This window comes from Coregonus lavaretus, assembly GCF_964263955.1.
Source record: "Coregonus lavaretus genome assembly, chromosome: 24".
Classification (NCBI taxonomy): domain Eukaryota; kingdom Metazoa; phylum Chordata; class Actinopteri; order Salmoniformes; family Salmonidae; genus Coregonus; species Coregonus lavaretus.
In genome coordinates this window covers 12,465,428-12,488,609 of record NC_140011.1, presented here as the reverse complement: position 1 = coordinate 12,488,609, position 23,182 = coordinate 12,465,428, and the positions used below count along the sequence as shown (strand labels likewise).

At 45.8% G+C, this 23,182-nt stretch overlaps 1 protein-coding gene across 1 annotated transcript in view; it reads right to left on the bottom strand.

Moving 5' to 3' along the window:
- LOC311099402 (multiple C2 and transmembrane domain-containing protein 1-like) overlaps positions 1-23,182 on the bottom strand; it is a 50,895-nt gene that overhangs the window by 7,380 nt on the left and 20,333 nt on the right. The window contains exons 2-3 of the mRNA XM_084140100.1: positions 4,040-4,160; positions 3,243-3,340 (exon numbers count right to left, since the gene is read on the bottom strand). Coding sequence (XP_083996226.1) covers positions 3,243-3,340; positions 4,040-4,160 — 219 coding nt within the window. The remainder of the gene's footprint in view (positions 1-3,242; positions 3,341-4,039; positions 4,161-23,182) is intronic.

Below are 23,182 nucleotides of genomic sequence, written 5' to 3'. Positions count from 1 at the left end.
CCTGATAGAGGGCATCCTTGTCTAATGCCCCGCCTCACCCAGACTGGCCTACTGAGCCCCCCTCCCACCTTAACCATACATGATGCCCCAGCATACAACATCTTCACATAGGCCAAAAACCTTTCCCCAAACCCAAACACAGACATCACATTAAACAGATACTCATGGTCCACTCTATCAAAAGCCTTCTCTTGATCTAAAGAGACCAGACCAAAGCTCACATTAGAACTTCTCGACAAGTCCAACATGTCCCTGATCAAGAACAAGTTGTCCGTGATTGAGCGTCCCGGTACACAATATGTCTGGTCCTTGTGTACTATAGAGTCCAGATGGGACTTTAGTCTGTTAGCGAGGACCTTGGCAAATATCTTGTAGTCCGCACAGAGCAATGCCACAGGCCTCCAGTTCTTAAGTTCACACAAGTCCCCTTTTTTGGGCAGGAGAGTCAGAGCCGCCCGACGGCAGCTCATCGGCAACTCTCCTACCCCGACGCATTCACGCAACACGCGAAAGAAGTCCAGTCCAATTATTCCCCAGAATTTTTTATAAAACTCCACTGGGAGTCCATCGACCCCCGGTGCACGGCCGGGGGACATCTGGGTTACGGCCTCTGCCAGCTCATGGGACAACAGGGGAATGTCCATTTCATCCCTTTGTACCAGAGAGAGCTTAGGGAGTTCGGCAAACAAAACCTTAGCACACATAGGATCACACAGTTCTGCCTTATACAATTCAGTGTAAAACTCCACAGTCCGCTCCCGCATCTCCCCCACCACAGAGGTCACCCGCCCATCCAAAAGCCGTAGACAATGCATACCCTTGGCTTCACCGCTCTGTCTTTCCAAACCAAAGAAGAAGGAGCTGGGAGCATCCATCTCCTTGAGCATGGAGAACCTAGCTCTTACAAGTGCTCCCTTCGCTTTAACCTGGAAAAAACTGCCCAGGTCCCTACGTAGTTCAGCTAGATTAACCTGGAGGCCTACATTGCCTTTCCCCACCAGCTCTACCTCCATCTCACTAATACTACGTTCGAGTTCCCCCAATACTCTCCTAGCCTCTGAGGATGACAGAGCTGTATACTGTTGGCAGAAAAGCCGAATTTGGACTTTTCCCACATCCCACCATTGACTCAGAGACTCATACTCCTCTCTTCTCTGCCCCCACCTTTCCCAAAAAGTCTGGAAACCTGAGCAAAAAGTGGCATCTTGTAAGAGCTTTACATTAAACTTCCAATAGGATGCCTGCCGAGGCCCTGGTGAAATAGACAGCCGAGCCATGGTTATGTGATGATCCGAAAAACCCACCGGGAGAATGGTAGCGCCCAACAACCTATTGCTCTGATTCCTGGACATGTACAATCGATCAAGCCGGGCTGCACTCACCCTAGCCCCAAAGACCTTCACCCACGTATATTGTCTTGTGTTGGGATGTCTATTTCTCCAAACATCAACTAGGTCAAATTGATTAATAATGTCCCTTAACACCCCCACTGAGCCTGAATGAGGCTCCTCCCCATTTCTGTCTTTCGTAAAATCCATCGTACAGTTCCAGTCCCCGCCGACCACCAGCGTCTCCTCAGGCGCTACCTGTGAGAGTTCCTTTCTAAGACACCCAAATAGAACCCCCCTCTCTCTCCCTGTGTTGGGCGCATACACATTTATAAAGACAAAACCCCTGTTGTTAATTTCTGCCTTTACTACAAGCAGTCTACCTGTACACACCTCTTTTGAGGAGCAAATTTTTACAGACAGACCCGGTACAAAAAGGACTGCCACCCCTGCACTAACATTTGTTCCATGGCTCAGCACACTTGCCCCTTTCCACCAGAGCCCCCAATCAACTTCATTCACCACATCGCTATGCGTCTCCTGCAGAAACAACACTTGTACTTTTTTTTGTTTTACATATTCACCCAACACACTCCTCTTTCCCGCATCTCTGGCGCCATTAATATTAAGCGAGCCTACCCAAAGAGTCTCCATAAGAAGTGGGAGAAAAGCCAGCAAAGAAAGAGACCAATAGCAAAGCTCAAAAAGCTCCAGTGCCAGAAAGAAAACTTTCATCTAGACAGTGTCTGAAGGTAGACCTTTACGCACTGTTGTGACCCACTTCCTTAACCTAAACCGTTTCCTGGGTGAGAGGACACCATGCCCCTCATTTTTCATTGCATGTTGCACTGATCTTACAAACTTTCCCAGATCGCAAAAAAAAGCCTCAAGATTAACTTTTTTCCCCTTAGTCTCCTTCAGGAACCTTGACAGTTCCGTCACCGTGTACTTTGACCCCTCTGACTGACTGGCTGTCAGCTCTGGACCCATTGAGGAGGAGTCTGAAAAGAAATCCTCATCGGCTTCTTCCTCAGACTCACCTTCCTCCTCCTCATCTCCATCTCCCAACCTGACCACCTGTCCTTCCTCTCTAGTCGGGGCCTCCCCCCCCCCACCAGGCAACCTGACCACCTGCCCTTCCTCTCTAGTCGGGGCCTCCCCCCCAGCACCAGGCAAAGGTTCCTTGGTGTCTTTCATCACACCAGCCTCTGCCCTCCCACCTCCTTTCTTCTCCCCCTTTTTCCTCTTCCGCTTGACACCCTCCTCCACCCCTCCTAGTCGCTTACCCTTCCCCACTACACTCTCCTCATCCACTAGCATAACCTGACTAGACCCAGCCTCATCTACACCACCATCTATAGCATGACTAGACCCAGCCTCACTTACACCACCATCCATAACCTGACTAGGCCCAGCCTCATCTACACCACACTCCATAACATGACTAGACCCAGCCTCATCTACACCACCATCTATAGCATGACTAGACCCAGCCTCATCTACACCACCATCTATAGCATGACTAGACCCAGCCTCATCTACACCATCTATAGCATGACTAGACCCAGCCCCATCTACACCACCACCTATAGCATGACTAGGCCCAGCCTCATCTACACCCCCATCTATAGCATGACTAGACCCAGCCCCATCTACACCACCACCTATAGCATGACTAGACCCAGCCTTAACTACACCACCATCTGTCGCATGACTAGACCCAGCCTCTGCTGCCTGCGTCTCATGGGCCCCTGCACGTTGACCTCGATTTCCCCCACTAGCGCTTGAACCCTCACCTTGTCTACGGCCTTTATGTGGGCACGCAAAGCTCTTATGCCCCAAATCCCCACACTCAAAACACCGTAGACTATCTGTGCTGGCAAAACCTGCGTAGAGCCCCTCCCCATGCCTCACTTTAAAGTGCACATTTAACTGTTGCTCATTGTTGTTCAGAAACATGAACACTTGCCTCCGGAATGAAACAACGTGCTTGACGGCATCTGCCTGAAAACCTGCCGACAGTACACGAAAACCACTAGCAAATTTACCAAACCGACTCAACTCCTTCCTGATTTGATCATCCGTAATAAACGGAGGCAAATTTGCAACTACCACCCTGGTCGAAGGGGTAGAAAGAGGAGAAATTGGCACCAACACATCCCTTACAAATATTCCGCTTGAAATGAGCCTACCCACCAAATTTGCCCTTTTCATGAACACAACCACAGCTTTGTTCATTCTGGACGCGGAATGTATAAATTCGGCTCCTACCTGTTCGCCGACCGCGAGCAGAACCTCCTCCACCTTAATTCCATTATCGGGAACACACCTGAATCCATGCCGTAACGACAGCGTCTCCTCCGCGCTAGGCTGCGAAGCCATCGCTCACACCTCACCGTTCAAAACCCCAGGAAACTAAACCTCTGTCCTCTTCCTCTCTAACTTTGAAAAATAAAACCCAGTGCGTACCACTAAAACAAACAGTGCATTAACCCTCCACCATAGAAAGGAGAAAACAAGGAAGGAAACAAACAAATTAGTTAGGACAAGCCCTCCACACCAAACACTCAAACTCCAAAAAACTCCCAGCATGCACTGAGAGAGAGAGAGAGAGAGAGAGAGAGAGAAAGAGAGAAAGAGAAAGAGAGATAGGTTGATCCTCCCCCACCCCCCTAAAGATAGATGGACAGATATACTGTATATGACTCTACCTATTCTGTCCCTTATGGCCAGGTTGTGTCCTCTCTTCAGCACTATGTCCAGCTGGTACATCCCTGAGCTGGGCAGAGCTCGGTCCGAGTTAACCCCAGAGGCACCAGTGGCACCCATAACCTGGGGAGAGAGGAGAGACAGACGTTTAAAAATACAGCGTTAAACACACAACCTAACACACACAGACACACACACACACACACAGTTTCACAGGCATACACACACAGACAAACAAACAAACAAACAAACAAAGAAACAGAGAGAGAGAGAGAGAGAGAGAGAGAGAGAGAGAGAGAGAGAGAGAGAGAGAGAGAGAGAGAGAGATTGAGAGACAGAAACACACAAAGCCTAATAAAACTGACATCCTGAAAAATATGTTGGCTAAAACACAGCGTTAGAATGAGGAAAGGGGTGTGACACAGCTTCACAAAACCAACTTCCTGGAAACTCCTGCGCCAGAGATAATTTCAGCATTAACAACTCTTACAGTAGCAATACTTTCACCAGCAAACACAGTCAAGAGCATAATATTCACCATAAGCGACCGTAAGCATAGTCCCGTTCCTCTGCTGTGGGTTTGTGTAGACAGGCACACACGTTGCCAGTGAGCAGACAGCTATCAGTGTGGGTCTAATGTACCAATAGAAAACCAATGAAAGAGTAAATCTACAGGGAGACCACTAACAGGATATTGCATGAGAAAGACTTCCTGAGCTGAGTGTGTAAGTTTGAGCTTATTATCTACAATAAATATCATTTCCTGTATTGCTCCACTTCCATACCCAGGTCCAGTGTCATCATGATGCATTACCGAGGCTGGGCAGTGTGTATCTACTGTATTCAACAATTTCCTGCTACTGGTTCTTTAGGCATTATACTTCTGGTGAAGAGAAGAGCAGCTGATATATTGTCTCCACTTACACCAAATACTAATCTAGTGAACCGGACATAGTCCAAGCCCAGGGATATACACCAACTCTACAGTAGTGCATCCCTGATTAAGAAGCGAACTTTGTGAAGACCAATACTTGTGTCAATCTCAAAACTTTTGACCACGACTGTAGAGTATCACACTATTGATAAGAGACACTGCACACTGGTTCTGATCAGTACCTATCTCTCTCTCTCTCTCTCTCTCTCTCTCTCTCTCTCTCACACTTAAATCAATGGCGGTTAGCAACTTTAATCCAGTCAACAGACAGGTGACGTATTCAGCACATACACTTATAATGAAGTGCTTTGTAACACCAAAACTAGTGGCAACTAAGCTATCACCAGTGCAAAGGAGGCAAAACCTGAACTTCGCTGGAGTATTGAAACACATCATCTTGAGATGTTTTCAAATATTACATGGTGAGTTTTAACACCACTAAATCAAGTGTTGTGCAACACCTTCCGAGGAACTGGGAGCCCTACCGGAAAAGGTTGAAAACACTATTTTGGTACTTCGAGTTCTGTGCAGAATTAGATACCTTCTCTTTTGGTGTTGTTTTCTCTCTCTAAATCTTCTAAACACTATTACAGTGTTTCAAATCCTGTCTAGTGCAGAGTTAGATCACTTCTTCTAGAGTATGTTTAACATTGATTTATGTACAGTATCTGATCATTTGCCAGTTGAACCCATTTTGGTTGGCATTGTTGAGCACAGTGCTCAATCCACCAGCAGTAACTAAAGATTTTACAACAAGCAATGCACTGTATTTTCCTCTACCATCAAAAGGTAGAAATGTGGGAATGCGTAGTCTCATCATTGAACGTCATTTTGATTGACGGTTTTGATATTCGTTCATCATGATCCATTACACCTTATGGAACAACAAGCTGCTTAATACTAATATAGAAGTATACTTTTCTTTCTTCAAACATGCATACAACATTCTGTTAAATAATAATTAAGTCTAAAACATTTGAATTACCCATAATCCTCTAAAAACAGCCACGTGGAAAGACAGGATTTATTCTTAATTATTTTGGTAAAATGAAATTAGCAAATCATTGAAACGACTTGCATTCATTTTCTATTAAGTATATGTTTTTTGTTGTTGTTGTTGTTGTTGTTGTTGTCAATTTCAATTCACCCCAAAATCATTTTTTACAGTGTGGCTGTGTGGTTGAGTGTGTGAAAATGTAATTAAATTCGAATAAAATGTACGATCTTACTGCCCCAGGGATTCAATTGCTGCTTCCGCCTGTCCCACTTTCACTCCTTCTCTGTCTCCTCCTGTTTCTATTCTGTCTAAATAAAGCATTGAAAAATGAAGGTGGAATTCCACAAAAATATTCTACACAGGCCGTTATCATCTATCAATATTTAGGCTATAAATCATTTGCATTTCTTAACTTTTGATTGTATGAGAGACAGTCTGCCCCAAAAAATGTTGTGTGTATTTTTATGCTACCTTTTACATGCACTGACCCCCCCCCACCCCCTCCAACACTCTCTTTAAAACAATATTCAGATTGAAGAACCACTTTGGGCGATTCAGAGTACTTATATTCTGTTTTTAAACTTTCTTTGTATCATAACACTTACACTGGTGTTTACATTCAAACACCCTCCAAACACCAGATCTCAGGTTAGTTGCATTACTTTCCATGGTGTTTTGAGTGTTTCTACTTTTACAGTGTACTTATCAGATATCTGCTATCTAATGATAACAACAATAGACCAGTACAGAGACACAACCTCTCTGTGTACTACTAACACAGAATCCTGCCAACACACACAATCAATACGTGATCAATAATAGTGATCTGTACTAACAATCAATCATAGTGATGTGATTAGTCTTGTTATGGCCGGGAGGAGGGGGGATAGTCCAGTGACTACGAACAAGACACTTGACTGGCCTGGTACAATTGAGCCAATGGAAAAGTGTCAAATGTCAAAAGCAATTATATTATGTGACTGTATGCCTACCTGTATGCCTGCCTATGAGGCTGTGGCCCTGAGTAGCGCATTATGTATAGTGAATGAATAACGTTTGATTCTGGACTAAGCCATATGTCTAACCAACCAGGCTGTGTGTGTGTGAACAACAAGCTGCTTACAGCTGATCTCCACAGGCCTGTGGTGCTAAATCAGGAGGTGAGCGCCGCTGGGCTTCTAATACACACCAATCAGGTACAATCCTATCAGCAGGCACTGATATACACGCAGCACAGGGTATTTCAGGAGAGAGAGAGTGTGTGTGTGTTGGTTATTTAGTGAGACAAGCAGCCAGTATAGGCGAGCTCTGTGACATGACAATAGGCATGTGTCAACTGGTTAAATGTGTCAACTGGTTAAATGTACTCCTGAGTGGCGCAGTGGTCTAAGGCACTGCATCGCAGCGCTAACTGTGCCACTAGAGATCCTGGTTCGAATCCAGGCTCTGTCGCAGCCGGCCGCGACCGGGAGACTCATGGGCGGCGCACAATTGGCCCAGCGTCGTCCAGGGTAGGGGAGGGAATGGCCGGCAGGGATGTAGCTCAGTTGATAGAGCATGGCGTTTGCAACACCAGGGTTGTGGGTTCGATTCCCATGGGGGGCCAGTATAAAAAAAAAAAAATGTATTCACTAACTGTAAGTCGCTCTGGATAAGAGCGTCTGCTAAATGACTAAAAAAATAAATAAATAAATAAAATAGACTGTGAGCTCATTCTCTCTCTCTCTCTCTCTCAGACACACACATACACACACACACACGTAACTCAACCCATTCCCGTCCACCTCAGTCACCATCCACCCGCCCACATCCTCCCTCCCCACTTGGAAACCATGTAGCTGTATCCACTGGTTAAATGGGAGCGAGTGAGGTGGTTGCCATCTTAGGGAACAAAAAAAATTCACAGCAGTGCTGCCTGCCAGCAGTAATCTTCTCTGATTGATTGAGAGATTCAAGGCGCTATCATCACTAACTAACATAATAAATGCAAAGCATTGAATATTTAAATTCATGCACTTCCCCAAAATTTTTTTTACTTTGCCCCAGAAGCATTTAACTGCAGGGCACTCCCAAATCATATGAAGGAATGCGCCTACCTGATTTAGGGGACACAGTGAACAGTTGGGAGTTGGGGCCAATTTCATCGCAAAACGTTTGCTTGGTGTTAAATACAGTCTGTGAACTAATTTAAAATGTATAAATTGATGGTTCGGATTACGGGATGCCAAGGTAATATATTCCAAATATTAAAGGTTTGTTCAGAATCAATTAGATATATATACAGTATTATAGAGATCAGTCCTTTCGGGAGCCCAGATCATTTATTTTTTAAATCCCATCATTGGATGGTAGTTAGGTTTCCCAAGGGACTCCATAGGTCAGCATAGCTGACCTAAATTGTAAATTATAGAAATAAAGTTGCCTGATAATGTGTATGTCTCTTTCAAATCTTGGAATGTTCTCAAACCATTACTTTCCATGATATCAGTAAGGTTACATATTCCACATTTGGACCATTGGGGGGATGCAAAAGGCCGCCTTCCAGATAGCAAGGCATTATTGTGAAATATTGGAGTACGGGCATGCCATTTTGATTCCCAGTTACATAGTTTTAAAATGTTGCACCAAATAGAAATTGTGAGAGCAATAAGAGGACCAAAGCGTAGGTCACATTGTTTAAGTGAGTATTCATCCCACCTGGCATTTTTCCTATTTTGTTGCATTACAACCTGTAATTTAAATGGATTTTTATTTGGATTGCATGTAATGGACATACACAAAATAGTCCAAATTGGTGAAGTGAAAAAGATAACTTGTTTCAAAAAAATTAAATAAAATAAAAAACTGAAAAGTGGTGCGTGCATATGTATTCCCTTTGCTATGAAGCCCCTAAATAAGATCTGGTGCAACCAATTACCTTCAGAAGTCACATAATTAGTTAAATGAAGTCCACCTGTGTGCAATCTAAGTGTCACATGATCTGTCACATGATCTCAGTATATATACACCTGTTCTGAAAGGCCCCAGAGTCTGCAACACCTCTAAGCAAGGTGCACCATGAAGACCCAGGAGCTCTCCAAACAGGTCAGGGACAAAGTTGTGGAGAAGTACAGATCAGGGTTGGGTTATAAAAAAAATATCTGAAACTTTGAACATACCACGGAGCACCATTAATCAATTTTTAAAAAATGGAAAGAATATGGCACCACAACAAACCTGCCAAGAGAGGGCCGCCCACCAAAACTCACGGACCAGGCAAGGAGGGCATTAATCAGAGGCAACAAAGAGACCAAAGATAACCCTGAAGGAGCTGCAAAGCTCCACAGCAGAGATTGGAGTATCTGTTTATAGGACCACTTTAAGCCGTACACTCCACAGAGCTGGGCTTTACGGAAGAGTGGCCAGAAAAAAGCCATTCCTTAAAGAAAAAAAAAAAGAAATGGTTTTTGGTGTTCACTAAAAGGCATGTGGGAGACTCCCCAAACATATGGAAGAAGGTACTCTGGTCAGATGAGACAAAAATTTAGCTTTTTGGCCATCAAGGAAAACCCTATGTCTGGCGCAAACCCAACACCATCCCCACAGTGAAGCATGGTGGTGGCAGCATCATGCTGTGGGGATGATTTTCATCGACAGGGACTGGGAAACTGGTCAGAATTGAAGGAATGATGGATGGCGCTAAATACAGGGAAATTCTTGAAGGAAACCCGTCTCAGTCTTCCAGAGATTTGAGACTGGGACGGAGGTTCACCTTCCAGCAGGACAATGACCCTAAGCATACTGCTAAAGCAACACTTGAGTGGTTTAAGGGGAAACATTTAAATGTCTTGGAATGGCCTAGTCAAAGCCCAGACCTCAATCCAATTGAGAATCTGTGGTATGACTTACAGATTGCTGTACACCAGCGGAACCCATCCAATTTGAAGGAGCTGGAGCAGTTTTGCCTTGAAGAATGGGCAAAAATCCCAGTGGCTAGATGTGCCAAGCTTATAGAGACATACATGAAGAGACTTGCAGCTGTAATTGCTGCAAAATGTGGCTCTACAAAGTATTGACTTTGGGGGGGTGAATAGTTATGCACACTCAAGTTCTGTTTCTTTGTCTTATTTCTTGTTTGTTTCACAATAAAGAATATTTTGCATCTTCGAAGTGGTAGGCATGTTGTGTAAATCAAATGATACAAACCCCAAAAAAATTCCAGGTTGTAAGGCAACAAAATAAGAAAAATGCCAAGGGGGGTGAATACTTTCGCAAGCCACTGTATCAGTGAAGACCACCTCTTCCAGGATAATAGGAGACACCATATGTATCTCTATACTCAGCCAGGGGGCAGAATAATCATGTCTAAACCAATTTAGGATGGGGCGAAATGCTAGTGCCTGGAAATACAATTTCAAGTTTGGTACGGATAGTCCTCCTACTTCTGTCCCTCCTTTGTACATTTGTTACATTTATCTGTGATCATTTACCTTGCCATTTACATTTTGAAACCACACTATGAAATGTATCCCAATAGCCAGAAGGGTGGGACAAGGGAAGCATTGAACTACAGAAATTCAGCCGTGGCAATATATTCATTTTGACAATAGATATTCAGCCAGTTAAAACAACTGGGATATTATTCCATCTACTGAGGTTAGATTGAATTGATTTGAGAGTTATGTTAAAGTTTCTGGCAATGGTTTTATCTAAGGAAGGAAATATATCTACTCCCAAATATTTATAATGGGAAACGACAACATAGCAGTTCTGAACACAAACTAGGTCATATAGCAACCTGTTTTTGGAGCAACAGAACAGAGCCTTGAAGGAAGAATGAATTCTAGCGAGCTCCTTTTGATTAGTGTTGCTGTGTTGCACTTCAAACAAACTACAGTACATGTATTTGGTTCAGATGGGTGGGTTGGTTGGGGCTGTCACACTCTGGCTCCGGGACTGGTATTTGAGCCAGGGTGTATTCGTTTTGTTGGGGTTTGTTTTGGGTAGGTTGGGAATAGGGTGTGTTCATTTGGGTGTGTGTGGTTTTGGTTAGTTCTTGTGTAGTCATGTGACTCCCAATCGGAGGTAACGAGTGTCAGCTGTCGGCTCGTTATCTCTGATTGGGAGCCATATTTATCTGTATGTTTTCCTTTGGGTGTTGTGGGTTTTTGTTCCATGTTCAATGTTCAGTAGTTGTCACTGAGGACTTCACGATCGTGGTTTGTTTTGTATTCTCGTGTTGTATTATTAAAGTCGAGATGTTCACTCCCAACGCTGCGCTTTGGTCCGCTTCCTCTATTAACGACGATCGTGACAGAAAAACCCACCAATCTAGGACCAAGCGGCGTGTCAAGCGGCAACAGGATCCACCTACAAAGGATTCATGGACATGGGAGGAGATACTGGATGGAAAGGGTCCTTGGGCACAACCGGGAGAATATCGCCGTCCTCGTGAAGAGCTGGAGGCAGCTAAAGCCGAGAGGAGGCAATATGAGGAGGCAGCACGGAGGCAAGGCTGGAAGCCCGTGAGCACTAGCCAAAAATTTATTGGGGGGGGCCTTAAAGGGAGTGTGGCGAGGTCAGGTAGGAGACCTGCGCCTACTCCCTGTACTTACCGTGGAGAGCGAGAGTACGGGCAGACACCGTGTTACGCAGTAGAGCGCATGGTGTCTCCTGTACGCGTGCATAGCCCGGTTCGGTACATTCCAGCTCCACGTATCGGCCGGGCTAGATTGAGCGTTGAGCCGGATGTCATGAAGCCAGCCCAACGCATCAGGCCACCAGTGCGTCTCCTCGGGCCGGCTTACATGGCACCAGCCTTACGCATGGTGTCCCCGGTTCGCCTACATAGCCCGGTGCGGGTTATTCCTCCTTCCCGTACTGGTCGGGCGACGGGGAGTATACAACCAGGTAAGGTTGGGCAGGCTCAGTGCTCAAGGGAGCCAGTACGCCTGCACGGTCCGGTATTTCCGGCGCCACCTCCCCGCTCCAGCCCAGTACCACCAGTGCCTACACCACGCACCAAGCCTCCTGTGTGTCCCCAGAGTCCTGTGCGTCCTGTTGCTGCTCCCCGCACTAGCCCTGAGATGCGTGTCCTCAGCCCGGGACCACCAGTTCCGGCACCACGCACTAGGCCTTATGTGCGTCCCCAGGGTCCAGCATGCCCTGTTGCTACTCCCCGCACTAGCCCTGAGATGCGTGTCCTCAGCCCGGGACCACCAGTTCCGGCACCACGCACTAGGCCTTATGTGCGTCCCCAGGGTCCAGCATGCCCTGTTGCTACTCCCCGCACTAGCCCTGAGATGCGTGTCCTCAGCCCGGGACCACCAGTTCCGGCACCACGCACTAGGCCTTATGTGCGTCCCCAGGGTCCAGCATGCCCTGTTCCTTCTCCCCGCACTAGCCCTGAGATGCGTGTCCTCAACCCGGGACCACCAGTTCCGGCACCACGCACCAGGCCTATAGTGCGTCTCGGCCGGCCAGAGTCTGCCGTCTGCCCAACGGCGCCTGAACTGCCCGTCTGCCCAACGCCGTCTAAGCCGCCCGTCTGCCATGAGCCTTCAGAGCCGTCCGCCAGACCGGAGCCGCTAGAGCCTTCCGCCAGACAGGAGCAGCCGAAGCCTTCCGCCAGACAGGAGCAGCCAGAGCCTTCCGCCAGACAGGAGCAGCCAGAGCCTTCCGCCAGACAGGACCAGCCAGAGCCTTCAGCCAGCCATGAGCAGCCAGATCCGTCAGCCAGCCATGAGCAGCCAGATCCGTCAGCCAGCCATGAGCAGCCAGATCCGTCAGCCAGCCATGAGCAGCCAGATCCGTCAGCCAGCCATGAGCAGCCAGATCCGTCAGCCAGCCATGAGCAGCCAGATCCGTCAGCCAGCCATGAGCAGCCAGATCCGTCAGCCAGCCATGAGCAGCCAGATCCGTCAGCCAGCCATGAGCAGCCAGATCCGTCAGCCAGCCATGAGCCGTCCAGCCGGGATCCGCCAGAGCCGTCCAGCCGGGATCCGCCAGAGCCGTCCAGCCGGGATCCGCCAGAGCCGTCCAGTCGGGATCCGCCAGAGCCGTCCAGCCGGGATCCGCCAGAGCCGTCCAGCCGGGATCCGCCAGAGCCGTCCAGCCGGGATCCGCCAGAGCCGTCCAGCCGGGATCCGCCAGAGCCGTCCAGCCGGGATCCGCCAGAGCCGTCCAGCCGGGATCCGCCAGAGCCGTCCAGCCGGGATTCGCCAGCCAGCCAGGATCCGCCAGCCAGCCAGGATCCGCCATTCAGTCCGGTGCTGCCCCTTAGTCCGGTGCTGCCCCTTAGTCCGGTGCTGCCTCTTAGTCCGGTGCTGCCCCTTAATCCGGGTGGGTTAAGTTGGAGGGTGGTCAGTTGGAGGAGGCTACGTAAGCGGGTAGTGACTATGGTGGGGTGGGGACCACGACCAGAGCCAGAACCACCGCCGAAGAGGTATGCCCACCCAGCCCTCCCTTGGTTAGCCCTAGTTGAGGCGCGGTCGCAGTCCGCGCCTTTAGGGGGGGGTACTGTCACACTCTGGCTCCGGGACTGGTATTTGAGCCAGGGTGTATTCGTTTTGTTGGGGTTTGTTTTGGGTAGGTTGGGAATAGGGTGTGTTCATTTGGGTGTGTGTGGTTTTGGTTAGTTCTTGTGTAGTCATGTGACTCCCAATCGGAGGTAACGAGTGTCAGCTGTCAGCTCGTTATCTCTGATTGGGAGCCATATTTATCTGTATGTTTTCCTTTGGGTGTTGTGGGTTTTTGTTCCATGTTCAATGTTCAGTAGTTGTCACTGAGGACTTCACGATCGTGGTTTGTTTTGTATTCTCGTGTTGTATTATTAAAGTCGAGATGTTCACTCCCAACGCTGCGCTTTGGTCCGCTTCCTCTATTAACGACGATCGTGACAGGGGCATGTTGCCTGCAATTTCCAGCTCCAGAATTGAGGGTTTGATTTCTGTATGGGCCACATATTACTGTAAATTGCTTAATAGCATATGCTGATTATGTAAATGACCATATTCAGCATATGTTGTTACAGAGCACAGTTACAGAAGATATAATCACTTTGAAGTGCAGTATATTTTTTAATTAAACATATGTTAGAGTGTCTAGTGACACAGAAACCATGCTTGCATAACGATAATACTCAAACATGAAAAGAATACATATCTCCTTCATCCCAGCACAGACGTGTGTGACCAAACCAGATAGGAAACCCAGGGAGCCTTGTGTACCAACATGATTCATTCACTTTGATGTTACTGTGATTTCTCCCTGACACAGACAGCTGTCAGATCAAGTAATCTCAATCTCATCTCAACCCAGTGTATCCCCCCACACACACACACACACACACACAAACAAACACAAATTGCATCTGCATTGCCCCCTGTAAAACACACTATTCAAACCTGTCGAGGAACCTATCAAAGAAACAGACACACACACACAAACAGAAAACATTTCACACTGGTCTCGTGATGACAAGACAGGTATCTACAAGAGAACCTATCCAGGCAGCAGAAGGATTGTGTGCAAGATAGAGAGATACCGTAAGCCACAATTTAGTAGAGCCACCAACAGTAACACATTCAAACAATGAAACCCTTGAAAACCATAGCATGGGGAAACAGGGGGAAGGTGGCAGGGAGGCAGGGGACAGCAGCTTAAGCTCACCGATAGCAGTCATCCGCATATTGAGGTCAGATGATGTGACACGTCCCGTTACCCTTGAAACGCCAATTCCAAACCCTCATTCATGAAGTGAGAGAGAGAGAGGAGGAGGAGGAGAGAGATGGTTGTGGAGAATGGGAGGGAATGAGAGATAAAAAGGAGAATGGAGGGGAGAGTGGTAGAAACTGACAGAGGGAAAGAGAGAGAGAAAGAGGGGACTCCCAAAGGCACTACTTAGGGACGACAAGCTCCACTCATCCAGAAAACAGCCACCTCCTCTCCTCCACTCATCCTCCCATTCGCTCAGTCCCTAACCTCATCTGAGACACACACACAGAGACACACACACTGTCCCCTCAGACAGACAAGGCCAGAGTCACTCTCTGCACTATCATAGCCTGTGTCCTTTGAGAGAGAGCAAAGATAGATGGAGGGGAGCGATAGAGAATGAAACAGAACAAGAGGGAGAAAGTGATAGAAGGTCATTAAACGACAAGGAAGACAGGAGAGCTCAGAGGAGTGAGGAATAGATACTAAGCTGAATGAAGGGATGACAAAGAGGTAGGAGTAGAAGGAGGAGGAAGAGTGGGAGGGAGAGGAGAAGTGAAGTGTTGGCTTCTGGCTATAATCTCTGGAGCGGATACCTCTTGATTGACAGGTGCTAAGCCAGTTATGTAACCGCTGAGGCGGCCCCACAGCTCTCAGTTGTTCAGTCATGTATCTCTGTACGCTACAGTTAGAACCAACCAATGACAGGAGTCAAGCCAGGAACCAATCAAACAACAACAGAAGACATAAAAGGGACTAATAAACCAATGGGAAACAACATCAACAAATCAAACGAATTGATGGCCAGCTGATTGGTTGACTGATCGATATCTTGGACACCTGTTGCTGTATTGAATATACAAGAGCAAACCTTAAATCTTCCAATCGATAATCTTTTTAAATAAATTATCAATACAGACTGATCTTAAAGGCCCACCTATTCACTATCCCACATAGAACATTCTCACTTCAGTGTCAGTGTCATGGATAGGTCTGCATTTGCTTACCAAGCAGGGTTTCTGTTAGGAAAATGTGGCGCCGGACATTTTAATTTAACAGACATTTGAGAAATTTACCGGAACCATATGCATTGGGTACTCAGAATGACAGAAATCACATTTAGATTATGGTAGTTCAAATTAACAGAACATGCAAGTCGAAGATGCAACAATGTGCGGTCCGTCTTACCGAAATCTGATGTGCACTTTGAAGATTTTAGAATAACTGTCCACATTTACTTTTCCTCAGTCAACAAGACGAGTAACGAACAGCTAAATCACTAGCCTATGTCAATCTACTATTTCCCATAGTATAAATGTTTACCTAAACTCAGCAAAAAATAAATGTCCTCTCACTGTCAACTGCGTTTATTTTCAGCAAACTTACAGTGAGGGAAAAAAGTATTTGATCCCCTGCTGATTTTGTAAGTTTGCAAACTGACAAAGACATGATCAGTCTATAATTTTAATGGTAGGTTTATTTGAACAGTGAGAGACAGAATAACAACAAAAATGTTATAAATTGATTTGCATTTTAATCAGGGAAATAAGTATTTGACCCCTCTGCAAAACATGACTTAGTACTTGGTGGCAAAACCCTTGTTGGCAATCACAGAGGTCAGACATTCCTTGTAGTTGGCCACCAGGTTTGCAAACATCTCAGGAGGGATTTTGTTCCACTCCTCTTTGCAGATCTTCTCCAAGTCATTAAGGTTTCGAGCCTGACGTTTGGCAACTCGAACCTTCAGCTCCCTCCACAGACTTTCTATGGGATTAAGGTCTGGAGACTGGCTAGGCCACTCCAGGACCTTAATGTGCTTCTTCTTGAGCCACTCCTTTGTTGCCTTGGTCGTGTGTTTTGGGTCATTGTCATGCCAGAATACCCATCCACAACCCATTTTCAATGCCCTAGCTGAGGGAAGGAGGTTCTCACCCAAGATATGACGGTACATGGCCCTGTCCATCGTCCTTTTGATGCGGTGAAGTTGTCCTGTCCCCTTAGCAGAAAAACACCCCCAAAGCATAATGTTTCCACCTCCATGTTTGACGGTGGGGATGGTGTTCTTGGTGTCATAGGCAGCATTCCTCCTCCTCCAAACACGGCGAGTTGAGTTGATGCCAAAGAGCTCCATTTTGGTCTCATCTGACCACAACACTTTCACCCAGTTCTCCTCTGAATCATTCGGATGTTCATTGGCAAACTTCTGACAGCCCTGTAAATGTGCTTTCTTGAGCAGGGGAACCTTGCGGGCGCTGCAGGATTTCAGTCCTTCACGGCGTAGTGTGTTACCAATTGTTTTCTTGGTGACTATGGTCCCAGCTACCTTGAGATCATTGACAAGATCCTCCTGTGTAGTTCTGGGCTGATTCCTCATCGTTCTTATGATCATTGCAACTCCACGAGGTGAGATCTTGCATGGAGCCCTAGGCCGAGGGAGATTGACAGTTCTTTTGTGTTTCTTCCATTTGCGAATAATCGCACCAACTGTTGTCACCTTCTCACCAAGCTGCTTGGCGATGGTCTTGTAGCCCATTCCAGCCTTGTGTAGGTCTACAATCTTGTCCCTGACATCCTTGGAGAGCTCTTTGGTCTTGGCCATGGTGGAGAGTTTGGAATCTGATTGATTGATTGCTTCTGTGGACAGGTGTCTTTTATACAGGTAACAAACTGAGATTAGGAGCACTCCCTTTAAGAGTGTGCTCCTAATCTCAGCTCGTTACCTGTATAAAAGACACCTGGGAGACAGAAATCTTTCTGATTGAGAGGGGGTCAAATATTTATTTCCCTCATTAAAATGCAAATCTATTTATAACATTTTTGACATGTGTTTTTCTGGATTATTTTGTTGTTATTCTGTCTCTCACTGTTCAAATAAACCTACCATTAAAATTATAGACTGATCATTTCTTTGTCAGTGGGCAAACGTACAAAATCAGCAGGGGATCAAATACTTTTTTCCCTCACTGTAACATGTGTAAATACCTGCAAGTTCCTGGACATTTCTGGGGGGAATGGCCCTAGCGTTCACCCTCCGATCCAACAGGTCCCAGACGTGATCAATGGGATTGAGATCCGGCCTCTTTGCTGGCCATGGCAGAACACTGACATTCCTGTATTGCAGGAAATCACACACAGAACAAGCAGTATGGCTGGTGGCATTGTCATGCTGGAGGGTCATGTCAGGATGAGCCTGCAGGAAAGGTACCACATGAGGGAGGTGGATGTCTTCCCTGTAACGCACAGCGTTGAGATTGCCTGCAATGACAACAAGCTCAGTCCAATGATGCTGTGACACACCGCCCCAGACCATGACGGACCCTCCACCTCCAAATCGATCCCCCTCCAGAGTACAGGCCTCGGTGTAACGCTCATTCCTTCGACGATAAACGCGAATCCGACCATCACCCCTGGTGAGACAAAACTGCGACTCGTCATTGAAGAGCCCTTTTTGCCAGTCTTGTCTGGTCCAGCGACGGTGGGTTTGTGCCCATAGGCGACGTTGTTGCCGGTGATGTCTGGTGAGGACCTGCCTTACAAAAGGCCTACAAGCCCTCAGTTCAGCCTCTCTCAGCCTATTGCAGACAGTCTGAGCACTGATGGAGGGAATGTGCATTCCAGGTGTAACTCGGGCAGTTGTTGTTGCCATCCTATACCTGTCCCGCAGGTGTGATGTTCGGATGTACCGATCCTGTGCAGGTGTTGTTACACGTGGTCTGCCACTGCGAGGACGATCAGCTGTCCGTCCTGTCTCCCTGCAGTGCTGTCTTAGGCGTCTCGCAGTACGGACATTGCAATTTATTGCCCTGGCCACATCTGCAGTCCTCATGCCTCCTTGCAGCATGCCTAAGGCACGTTCACGCAGATGAGCAGGGACCCTGGGCATCTTTCTTTTGGTGTTTTTCAGAGTCAGTAGAAAGGCCTCTTTAGTGTCCTAAGTTTAGTGACCTTAATTGCCTACCGTCTGTAATCTGTTAGTGTCTTAACGACCGTTCCACAGGTGCATGTTCATTAATTGTTTATGGTTCATTGAACAAGCATGGGAAACAGTGTTTAAACCCTTTACAATGAAGATCTGTGAAGTTATTTCGATTTTTACGAAATTATCTTTGAAAGGCAGGGTCCTGAATAAGGGACGTTTCTTTTTTTGCTGAGTTTATTTGTCAGCTTGTTGAGAAAGAAATGGCCTTTTCCAAACAGTCTCAGGGACAGTTGAGGGACGACAGATCCTAAATTCATACAACCAGTAGGTCTAGGCTACATAAAATAAACGTTAAAAAGCAATGAGTCTGATGCAACGGATCAGAACATTTAGCTTAAAATGTTGATAAACTATTATTTCTTCATATTATAAGCGCAGCAATGCAAACAAGGCAGTAGGCAATGCGTGAATATTCGTTCCATAATGCAATTAGTGGGAAAACACAGTTGTCAAAAGGGCACCGCACATGTGAGCAGTTTCATGTGACAGAGATGAAAACATCCATAAGAAATATAGAAAGAGGGGAGATCTAATATGCAATAACTAGCATGTGTTGCTCATTTAACTAGGATTGTGCCTTTGGCTACTGGAAAATGAAAGAAAGTTGGGTAACACTTTACTTGACACCCAGTGTCATAACACGTTATGACACTGTCATAACCATGTCATAATATGTCATAACAGCTGACATAACTTGTCATAAACTGTCATAATATGGTCATAACACTGTCGTGACCAATATATTTTACACCTGTTGTGACATATTGCGTTATTTTATGGCTGGTTATGACAGCTACATTAGAGTGTCAAAACCCACATTTATTCAAATTCGTTTTTTCCCTGCCAAGTTTGTCTCTTAAATTCTTTGTTTTTGATGTAATTAATTCATAACGATCATGTTTTTTCATCATATTTTAAATAACTTGTAGAAAATACACTGACACTGTCATGAAGCATTATGACCATCCATTACTTGGACTAAGAAAATACACTTTATGACACTGTCAAGAAGCATTATAACCATCATAATCATATAAGCCCGATAGGCCTATCACATACATGCCCTTATATCAGTCATCAGTCAAAAAGAGGGTGTATTGTCCTGCTCCTGAAAGCAGAGTTATGACCATATTATAACAGGTTATGACAAGTTATGTCAGCTGTTATGACATATTACAACATGGTTATGACCGTGTCATAACGTGTTATGACACTGGGTGTCAAGTAAAGTGTAACCGAAAGTTGATATAAAATACTGTAAAGGTAAGACATGCCTCATATGTATTAAAACGTTCAGGTTTCAAACAGTATATGTTTTTAAAATGCATTCTGCCTCCAGCTCATTGCAAAGTGGTGTGTGACACGCTGATGAAGCCTGCCTTCCGTTGCCTATTGCCGCGATTATGTGCTAGTCGGCACTAGGAAACTCTGTAATGTTCGACTTGCTAGCTAACTGGTTGTAGTTATACACGTGCCATGTTCAACCAGTTATCAAGTCGAAAATGTCAGAGTTCCGACTAGCACGTATTTGCTGTTTGAGACGCTGTAGCCGCAGCTCTCGCGCTCTGACAGATTTTCCGCTCAAAGGCTCTGGATCTGTATGCTGTACGCGTGTGATAAATAAGATACATTTACATTACATTACATTTTAGTCATTTAGCAGACGCTCTTATCCAGAGCGACTTACAGTTAGTGAATACATATTTTTTTTATACTGGCCCCCCGTGGGAATCGAACCCACAACCCTGGCATTGCAAACGCCATGCTCTATCAACTGAGCTACATCCCTGCCGGCCATTCCCTCCCCTACCCTGGGCCAATTGTGCGCCGCCCATGAGTCTCCCGGTCGCGGCCGGCTACGACAGAGCCTGGATTCGAACCAGGATCTCTAGTGGCACAGTTAGCACTGCTAGTGCCTTAGACCACTGCGCCACTCGGGAGTACATAACGAATATACTGTACACACGCACCAATTTAACTATATACAAAACAGACAACCATGCCATTTGCCTAACAACCCTCCTTCTACCTACAAACAGACAACAATGCTATTTGCCTACCAATCCTCTGCCTACACAGGAACAGAAAATACACACGGAAACGGATTGAGCTCATACAGCAACACCAGGAAGTGCTGACTGTAACTGTGTCAGGGTTACACCCAAAGTGTTGTCCAGCACACACACACACACACACACATACACACACGTGTAAACATACTAACCGTTTTCATCTTTGAAAAGATGTAGTGAAGAGCATATGGACGGGCTGCCACTCCATCTACTGCACTTTTAGTGGACATTATTAAGTGCACTCTTGTTTACTGTGCATGTTGATCTGAATTCCCAGATAGGCATTGATCCGACTGGGATCTTAAAACACTCACACACACACACACATGCACGTGCATGCGAGCATACACACACATATTAAAGTCTCACACAGATCAATTAGATGGTAATAGGGTTCTATAGAATACCAATGCAGTAAAAAATTATTTACTTCACATTATTTAAAATAAAGTAAACTACAGCTCTGAGATGGATTTATCCTTCAACAAACAGGCTCCATTTTAAATGATTAGACAGCAGTGCTTTTATACCATGTTAGGTGACATTAGACATTAGGGCAATTCCACAGTAACAGAATGAAGCTGAGACTCAGATTGTTCACTTTAAAAGTATGCCAAACAAAAAACATTGATTGCAAAGTTAAACACACCATACAACTCTTTGCACAAGGACTAATGAAAATTGTACAAAGACACATTTACTCGAAGAACAGTGCAGATGTAAAGTTTGGTAACAGAATAAGGGTAAAATCTCCCTCCGTTTTTTATGTGACCACATTTTTTCAAAAACACTTAAATATCTACCCCAAATTAAGATTCAAATATTTCTGCAGAAAGAATGGGGTGTCAGCTATGATATTACACCTTGAGTTTGAACAAATCTATTTTGGTTATTGAACTACAGTAAGTGAAGTGGATTAACACCCGGTAACAGAATGATGGTAACAGAATGACATCATGTGTCCCTGATCTGCACTATACAGAAACACATAATTATGAATGCCATTCTCTTCATGGTGATGTATCCTGAATAGGTACATAAAGGTAGGAAATTGTAATATCCTCCTTTGCATGTTTGGGTATTATTCTACACACTGGCTATTATTCTAATGAGAAGGTGACCCAAATGTGGTTTGTGACTATTATGAATTCCTATTTTAGCCAATTCAGTTGCAGTCGTTCAGTTACAGATTTTTTGGTCATTCTGTTACCGATTTCATAACAGAATGGTGTGTTTTAATCACTTAATAAATCATAAACCAAATTGTTATTAGTAAAAACACTATAACTAATTGGTAGGTCTACCTTTCCTGGTTACTTCTGTGAACTTTCATTATCTTCCTTCCTCATGAGGGAGAGAAATTAGAAAATATCTTAAAGATATGTGGGTTTTTGGTAACAGAATGACAACACTAGGCAATACTTCTTAAACTTACAGAAGGCAAATCATTTCTGCAAAACAAAATAGACAGCCCTTTTTCAGGACCCTGTCTTTCAAAGATAATTTGTCAAAATCAAAATAACTTCACAGATCTTCATTGTAAAGGGTTTAAACACTGTTTCCCATGCTTGTTCAATGAACCATAAACAATTAATGAACATGCACCTGTGGAACGGTCGTTAAGACACTAACAGCTTACAGACAGTAGGCAATTAAGGTCACAGTTATGAAAACTTAGGACACTAAAGAGGCCTTTCTACTGACTCTGAAAAACACCAAAAGAAAGATGCCCAGGGTCCCTGCTCATCTGCGTGAACGTGCCTTAGGCATGCTGCAAGGAGGCATGAGGACTGCAGATATGGCCAGGGCAATAAATTGCAATGTCCGTACTGTGAGACGCCTAAGACAGCGCTACAGGGAGATATGACAGACAGCTGATCGTCCTCGCAGTGGCAAACCAAGTGTAACAACACCTGCACAGGATCGGTACATCCGAACATCACACCTGCGGGACAGGTACAGGATGGCAACAACAACTGCCCGAGTTACACCAGGAACGCACAATCCCTCCATCAGTGCTCAGACTGACCGCAATAGGCGGACTGAGGCCTTGTAGGCCTGTTGTAAGGCAGGTCCTCACCAGACATCACCGGCAACAACGTCACCTATGGGCACAAACCCACTGTCGCTGGACCAGACAGGACTGGCAAAAAGTGCTCTTCAATGACGAGTCGCAGTTTTGTCTCACCAGGGGTGATGGTCGGATTCGCGTTAATCATCGAAGGAATGAGCGTTACACCGAGGCCTGTACTCTGGAGGGGGATCGATTTGGAGGTGGAGGGACCGTCATGGTCTGGGGCGGTGTGTCACAGCATCATCGGACTGAGCTTGTTGTCATTGCAGGCAATCTCAACGCTGCGCGTTACAGGGAAGACATCCTCCTCCCTCATGTGGTACCCTTCCTGCAGGCTCATCCTGACCCTCCAGCATGACAATGCCACCAGCCATACTGCTCGTTCTGTGCGTGAT